An 8,667-nucleotide genomic window follows, 5' to 3' on the forward strand; every position below is an offset into this window, starting at 1 on the left:
CCGCTCTGCTCTGCCCTGGCTGCTGCCTGCATCTCTCCCACTGAGGAGTCAGCTGAGCCACGCATGAGACTGCACACTGAACAGGCTACATACAGCTTAGAGGAGCTTAACACACACACACACACACAGAGAGAGAGAGAGAGAGAGAGAGAGAGAGAGAGAGAGAGAGAGAGAGAGAGAGAAGGGCTGGAGCTCTTAGGAAATTTGCAAGATTATACCACACACTAAAGATATGATCTCCCCGCATGATACATATTTATCATTTGGATGTTAAGAAATACAGCTGGTATTACAAAATGCATATGACTGTGTTCACATTCAATGCGAAGTCAGTCGTTACACACAGCCAATTAAGCTCTGATAAAAATGTGTACATTTGCATATTGTGTGTGATGCCGTAAGGGCTAAGTTACCGCATACCAGCGTCATAAAATCAGTTATGGGTTAATGCACTAGTGCACACTCACTGTATTTCCTTTACACCTGCAAATGTAATGACTGAGTGTTGACTGTGCTGTATAAGATGCAGACAATTATAGGTGTAGTTTACAGTCTGCTTTGTTTCTTTATTTTTTCTCTACTGTGCATTAAAGCTTATCACACCAAGACTAATTCCTGTACACAATATTATATATAGTGAATAAAGTGAGCCTGATTTTGACATGACATTTCTGCAGAATACATAGTATATGTCTTGCTACTTACCTACTCATTACACACTGACAAGTAAACTAATTCGACGTGCCCAAGAATGCTCATTTAAATGGCACTGAACAGGTATTTGCCCCCACAAGTGTGACAGATACATAAAATAATGAACTGCCTCAACTGTCTTGCTACATATTTTATATAGAACAGTAGAAATGATTAAAATTTTTATAAAAGCACATACTTAATGTCTTGCTATCTTAAAGTAATTATGCATACAATTACACCATTAAAAAGCAATGGTGTTTGTACCATACATAATGGCTCTGCATAGTCACATATAATAACAGCTGTGGTACCTTTATTGTAATTTCACACAACTTAAGAAAAGCCATTTAGCAATAGAATAGAATAGTGTAAAGATATTGTTTTGAGGATGTCACACTGAATGCTGAAGCTTCCTTCAAAGTATCAAAATTAAGGATGTGACATCATCGGATGTTACACTATTACTTGCTTGTTCTTTTATACAACTGAAACTGACAGAAGACAAGGAGTAACATTTTTTTTCTATGATAAATTTGTTGATGTATGAGGCAGACATACAGTGTCTGGTCTTACTGTGGGCATACCCATGTCATGTGGTTTAATTTTATGCATAGGATTTCAAGCACACACACACACACACACACACATGCACACACGCAGACAAACACTGAGACATGCACATACTATAGACAGATAGACATGCTTGTCAGCTATGCTGGAGGGCCCTTGGCTGACTGCTACTAAACCAGCCCTTCCCCCACAATAAGGGTCTGTCTGGGAGAGGGGGAAGGGAAATCATGACTGTCTGAACACCAGACAGCCAGCATACAGCACAACAGGCTAGAATAGAATAGAATAAAATAGAATAGAATAGAATAGAATATCAGTTTGCCTGGGGTGACGACCAGGAAGATTTTACTTTTCAACTGATAATTGTGAATTCTGCCAAAAACAACCTTGAACACAGCTATCCCTTATCATTCAGACACTAAAGGTGGCTCTGGTGAATGTGCAGTTTGTATTAATGATGTAAATGGGCAACATTTTATTCTTCAGCAGGAAAACATTTTAGGCAGTTAAGACAAACCCAAGTAGGCTACTCGAGACGGACATCCGTAATGAATCAGTGCTCTTATTCATGGGAAGGTGGTAAAACGGCTCACCTTCATCACTTCATGGTCCTTATAGGTGAATGGATATGCTTCCAACGTGTACATGCGTAAATAGTAGTCCCCTGCTGTGAATTGTGTAATTGGACTGATTACCTGTTCCTGCTGGATTCTTGTCTTTAGATGAGACTTTGAGGAGTGGCCCATAAGTATGATGAGTATTGACTATCCAGGGGGTGACGAGGGATGCATGCAGCACGTGTCTTTCTTATCAGTGGACGATTTGCACCGTCTTTTTGATCTGTCTATGCATACATTGTTAATTATTATGACATTTTACGCTTGGAATGATTCATGTGCCACTTAAAAATGAATAATTTGTTGGGATCTCTCAGGATGCACATCTCATCTTCAAACCAAAATATAAAGCAAGGGATAGGTTAATCAATGCGCTTCATTGTTGGTGGGGTTACAACCTGTGTAGTCTGTTTACTGCAAGTGACACTAAACTATTTGCTCTTTTCATGCAGTATCAAAATGGCTTTGCATTATGCATTTGATTCTTAACCCTCTAAGCCACGAATCAATGTTTCATGGCTGTAAAAAAAAAAACTGACAAAATAAAGCTTTTTCATGTGGTTTCTTCCTGATGGGAAAAAAACTGTGCAGCACAGTTTAAAGAATAAGTCTACTGTTGCTTTGTAGACCCAGTTATTTCTGAGCTAGGTCATGTCATATGGCCATATAATCATTCGACCTCATATCAACACTCTCATACTAAGATACATTTAGAATGCATGATGTAGACTTAAGCCTTATGGCTATAGGGTTAAAATAATCTTATTGATTTGCTCTCTCTGAGTCTGCTGTTTATAAATGCATTTCTTGGCTCCACACTGGTGTTGTAAGCTTCCCAAAGGCTTTAGTGTCAAGACCATCCCAAGTCTATAGAGAGGGGAGCCTGCCATAAAACTCTCTCAAAGTCAGTCACTGCTGCCTATTGTGCTGTAACTGGGAAAAAGTGTGTTTTTTTTTTAGTAGCTCAGTGATGAGCTTTCCATCTGTGGATCATTTCCTATCATTGTCCACTGTGTTGTTTTTAAAAAAAGGTCATGAGAGGGACATGCAGACATGGACAATACTCATGTACTAATTGTGAAAACAAATCATATTTCTGTTGATAGAAATGTTTGCTAAGGAATATTTTAATAACTTATTATTAACTAAAGAATAGGAAATGCGGCCTTGTCATTTTTATTTCACACCACAGTACCCACAATCCTTCTAATTCCCTCTCCAAATGCAGGTGATTATTGTTCGGGTTTCACTATCTTGCCACACAATTAAGAGTGGATTTTCCAAAAGCAGTCCATAGTTGTTGGTTAGACCATATTAACCAAGTTTGGGATCCTTATAGTAAGGTTTGCTATCAATTGTCATTGTTTATGTCCAGCTGCATAATGTGTTGCCATAAAAACAGTTACGAACTAAAAAAGCCGGTGCAGTGGTGAGCTGAGTCAGTAGCTTTGATGGGCCTGTGTGATCTTGATTTACATTATTACTCTCATTGTAGATCTTTATCAAAAGATCAATGATATGATAATCAATGCAGAAAGCTGATAATGATAATTAGGAGTTGATTTTAACCATCTCGCTGTTATTCATGGAATCTAATATGGTCTACGAAAACGTGTCACTTTTTACTGCTGATTATCAAAGAGAGATAAAGAAAAAAAATGTTCAAGAATCAAGAAAAGAGTCTCAGTTTCAGTTCCAGCTGATATTTATTATCCTTCCTTGAAAAAGTTCTGTACACAAGTTTATATCAACAATCTGACAGGCAGTGAATGGACACAATTTAGCTGGCATGAGTCCCCCCCCCTTTCTCTGAGTCTCAAAAAAAGGGTGGGCCCTTTGTTTATGGCATGATTAGAGACAATAAATGATAATTCTACACAGCATATTGCACAGGATGGATGAAAAATAAAGTTAATATATTTAAAAATGCTTTCATATATATATAAAAAAAGAGTCCTGAACTGACCACCTTAAATGTAAGTAAGGATGTGTAAAAGATAGCAGTTCTAGACAGTGCCTGTCCTCGATAGCAACAACATACATAAACACACAATCTTTTTGCTTTATGATACAGTCAAATATACAAAGATCGAGTTCACGTTTCATCGTTTTTTCCTCATTTTTTCATTTTTTCTGAAAAACACAACAGCTAATAACCTGAATCTGAAATACAAATGCTATTCACCATGCCATAAAGATACTAAAACAATTATTAGCTAATAGTTAGCCGACAAGTAGAAAAGATTATATATTCAAATACAATGAGAAACGCAGTACAAGTAGGTGTTGCGGAACTCAAGTCAGAAATTTGAATATGCTTGATGTTGTCATCCTTGTTGCTTGCTTGCTATATTGATAGCCTGTTCAATCCAGTGGTTGATTGGCAAATTTGACATCAATTAATGAAAACATCAAGAAATAAGTCAAATTTAAAGCTACAATCTCCTCATTTGTTGTCATAGGCAAGATATCTGACTGGAAATGCTAAAAAAAAAAAAACAAACAAACAAAAAACAACAAAAAACAAGTGGCTGCTGAAGATAGTGACGCTGTTAAACCCACAGGGTCCACAGGAACAGCCTCTATAAATAATGCGTTCCTGTGTCTTTAAGGAGCCTGTAGACTAGCACTGTAAACGTAGAAGGTAGGCTGATACAAAGGCTGGTGCTGCCTTCAAGTGCTGTCGGGAAAATCGTAATTGCATCCTCATAACTGCGTCGTTGAGTATCTCGTGCCCCTGCTGACAACACATGATGTGCAGGCATTGGACATCAAAGAGGTCTTGTCAGTAATTGCTGGTAAGAGTCAAACAAACTTTGCCAAATTAGTGGATTGAAACACCAATTACATACCTGATTCATATTATCTCCTCTGCTCGGTCACTTAAGTAAAAAGTAGGTTGGTGCCTTTACTTTTTAAAATCAAACATTAGGCAACATAGTGATATAAGGTCTGTTTTGCTGGCTGTCCTTACAAAAGCATTTGAACAGGCAACAAAAAAGCATACGTACGAGCCTTGAGCACTTGAAGGCAGCATGAAAACCAGCCTGCCGGGGTATTAAAAATTAGGAAATCCAATACAGCTGTATTAGTAGGCTACACACACCGATTGTTGACTCCCCCATCTTCTATATAGATTTGTACAAAAATACACTGAGAAAATAATCAAACTGTTTCCTCTCTTTTAAGTGTCCAAAAAGTGTGTACATTTAAATATAAAAAGAAATCAAAAGTTGTGTGTTTTTAAAACTCTAGCCCTTCGCCTGAGAAGGAAATGTGACAGACACAGACATACAGACAAACAACCGTGTAAGAAAAAAACAAAAACAGGATTAGATCATGTATACAAGAAATTAAAAAAATGATCAAGTCAAAAACGCTTGGCCCAGTATATAAATACAACATCCCATATAAAATGGCATCTGAATACATGTACAAAACAAAGCTCAGAGGATGAAAAAAAATCGGTGAGGATTTCTATAACTATCATCTGAAATCAACATTAAAGAATTTTGGTCCTGAATCGTAGAGAACACGTGTATAAAGTTCAGCACAGATTTGAAGTTGCGTTTGAATCCTGAAGTCTGAAAAATTACAACAGCTGGTGATTATTTCAATGTCCATTTTTTTTTTTTTTTTTTTTTTTTTTTTTTAAAGAGAAGAACCGAAGCGAGCGCCACCTATCCATTTAAATAATCCTAATACTAGTTTTTTTTTTAACTGCTCGACAGTCTTACAGGAAATCTCAGCACAAGATAGGAACAAAGTAGGCTATCATGCTTAACATGTTTTTTGCTTTTGAGAAAATATTCGACTTTTAAAAAACATCAACCCACCTCGGTTTCATTAAAAATTCCTTTCGGTGACACACCACAATAAAAATGTCGCACGACAGTCCTATTTCTGTACCTTTTTAGTGGTGAAGTTCACTTGGCGATTGGTAAAAAGTTGTGAAATGTCCCTTTTTTTTAAAGTCAGCAACAACATTGATTAAGTGAACGGCGGACCGCATTACGTGCAAATCAATCACAGTTAAGTTGTTCAGTTCAAAACAGTCCAGGACGAAGCGTTTCACAAGAAACCCTGTCTGTCTCTCCTCGTTTCTCCCCTTGTTTTGCACTCCCTCCACTTTCGTGGTTGTACCAAGTCCCACAGTCCACGCATCCAAAGAAAAGTACAAAAAGCAAGTTATTCGCTTTAAAGTTTAGCTTTCCAAGGACTTGCATCGTTTGCCTTTATGGACGAGAAGGGACGGGGGTAGTTTCAGTGGGGCTTTACTAGTCTGGTGTAGTTATAACACAAACTATTAGTACACCCACTGTACCAGGAACCCCTGTTTGTTTGTGGTCATATTTCTACGCGCAGGACATTACCTGTCGTCGTCTGCACTTTGCTCACTCAGTAAGTGAACACCAGGTTGGAGATGGTGGACTCCAGCCAGTCCCCGGAGATCATCTCGCTGACTTCGGGCGTGCAGTAGTCGGGGAACTCGAAGTGGGAGCCCCCGGAGCCGGACTCAAAGTTCAAATCCAAGTCTCTGTCCAGCACCGAGGAGCCAAAGCTCCCCAGCGACATGCTATCGAAGCTGGGGCTCGGGTTAATGTCGAGCAGGTCGTCCTCAAACTCTTCATCCTCCGAGGAAGAGGAGGAGGACGAGTGGGACGAGGCGGAGGAGTGAGAGCCGGAGGGAGTCGGCGAGGAAGCCCGCCGACTGCTGTATGTGTGCCCGCCGTGGCGCTCCGAAGACCCGCCCAGGCTGCTGCTGCTGCTGCTGCTGCTGCTGCTGGGGGACTCGGCTCCCTCCTCCCTGCCGCTGGCCGAGTCCTCGTACAGGCTGAGCGGATCGCTGGAGTCCGCCGAGCTGCTGAGCGTCGGGCTGGCCGGGACTACGACGGAGGACGTGGGGCTGACGCTCAAGCTGGCCGCGCTGCTCCCGAAGACGTACACCCGCTTGGGCTTCTTGCCATCCGGTATCTGCTTGGCTGCTGAGGAGACAGATTTCGACTTGTAGAGAGAGTTGTGATGGTGCTCTGATGGGTGCTCAGAGGCAAACGGTGATGCTTTGGTGCTACTGCTGCTGCTCCCGAAAAGTGATTTGTGGGGTTTGCTGCTGCTGGGTGATTTGGATCCATTCTTCCTCGAAGATGAGGATGTCTTAGTGCTGGTGTTGTTAGAGCTACTGTTGAGTTTCTCTCCCTTGTCTCCATTACTGCCAGGCTTAGAGGCGCTTGATTTTACCTTCTTCCTCGGCCGGTACTTGTAGTCGGGATAGTCCGCCATGTGCTTGAGTCTGAGCCGCTCCGCCTCTCTGATGAAGGGGATCTTGTCGCTGTCTCTGAGCAGCTTCCACCGCTTGCCCAGCCTCTTGGAGATCTCAGCGTTGTGCATGTCCGGAGACTGTTCCATGATCTTTCTCCTCTCTATCTGTGACCACACCATAAATGCGTTCATGGGTCTCTTGATGTGGCCGCTTGGAGTTTTACACCATGCCGGGTTGTCTCCCAGCTTGTCCCCGGTCGAAGAAGCTGTGGAGCCCGGGGAAAGAGGCGAGGCGGCCGGGTCCAGATCCATGCACGCCCCGGAGTCGGAGCTCGAATCCCCAGCGAAAAAGGACAGCGCCTCGGCGGTGCTCTCTGTGTGGCTCATTTTCTGCACCATGCTGCCCAGTTACACACAGAGGGAGAGCGGTGTACTTGCTCCTTCTCTCCCTCTCTCCTTGGTCCTCCAATTCACTTTAAAGCAAACTCAGCTATTTTCTCCCCCTCTTCACAGTTTGAGCTCAGTAGAAAAAGGCGCAAGAAATAATTCACTCCTGAGATGTGCAGTAAACTCGGCAACAGTTCAGTCCAGAGTAGCCTTAAAAGGCTGGATGTGTAAAAAAAAAAAAGAAAAAAAAAAAAAGAAAAGTTTAATTTCCAGGTTCTGTAGGTGTTGAAACAGCACGGACAGTATAGCCCACTCTCCACTGTGTACCCTGTTATCAGTCTCTCTCAGTCTCTTCCTTCTGTGTTATAAAATCAATTCAGCCGTGTGGTGACTGAACATAGTCTATGCAGCTGCAGAGCGCAGACTGAGTGCCACACTGTGCGCTCGGGCACTTACAAATGGCTCCCAAGTACAGTGTGTAAAGTAAGTGCTTTTCTCTGCATCAACTCTGTCCCCTCTCCTAGAAACAAAAGTCATGCATGGTGGGGAGGAAAAAAAGAAACCTAGAGCGAGTTACACTGTCCGCCTTCCATCTGCAGACCTGCAGTCGAGTTTCAAGCAGCCCTCCAGACCCGGCCCCCCTTGCTTGCATTTATCCCTTCCCGAGATACAACGGCGATAAAAATCCACCAATGGCACGCTGTCACTACCCTGCCTCTGAGCCAAACACACGCCCCCTTCAGCGCTGATTGGCCAAAAATGGAATCTAATAATAATCAGCGCGTGCAATGAGGAGCCTCGTGTCTGACCTCATTCCAGAATACAACAAGAAACTTCAATTTTTTTTTAAAGAGACACTGGCTTATGTTATGGACCCCCCCCTTTCTACTGCGTTACCACCAGCCCATGTGTAGACCATTAACATATAGCTATATGGAACCTAAGTATACTTTACCATATGGAAACTTTAACACTAAGTTTGTAACACTGTGTTGTCAGGATGATACTGAGTAAAAGAAATATACTCCTGTGATATTAACCTCCTTGGTGTTATGAATGGTGTTCATCTATATTATTGACGAGGGAGAATCTGGAACCAGAACACTTACCAGCGCAGATGTAGTTATGCATTACCTAA

At 41.7% G+C, this 8,667-nt stretch overlaps 1 protein-coding gene across 1 annotated transcript; it reads right to left on the bottom strand.

The window, feature by feature from the left end:
- Nucleotides 1-3,570: 3,570 nt before the first annotated feature.
- On the bottom strand, nt 3,571-8,236 carry sox4 (SRY-box 4). The gene has a single exon (XM_022753460.1). It carries the CDS (start codon nt 7,539-7,541, stop codon nt 6,282-6,284), a length of 1,260 nt encoding a protein of 419 aa, XP_022609181.1. The 5' UTR covers nt 7,542-8,236; the 3' UTR covers nt 3,571-6,281.
- Nucleotides 8,237-8,667: the final 431 nt, after the last annotated feature.

This window comes from Seriola dumerili, unplaced genomic scaffold (genome assembly GCF_002260705.1).
Source record: "Seriola dumerili isolate Sdu_G_001 unplaced genomic scaffold, Sdu_1.0 BDQW01000191.1, whole genome shotgun sequence".
In the NCBI taxonomy this organism is placed as follows: Eukaryota; Metazoa; Chordata; class Actinopteri; order Carangiformes; family Carangidae; genus Seriola; species Seriola dumerili.

Excerpts from the sequence above, each read along its gene's own strand:
- sox4 (XM_022753460.1), bottom strand. The coding sequence starts at position 7,541 with ATGGTGCAGAAAATGAGCCACACAGAGAGCACCGCCGAGGCGCTGTCC.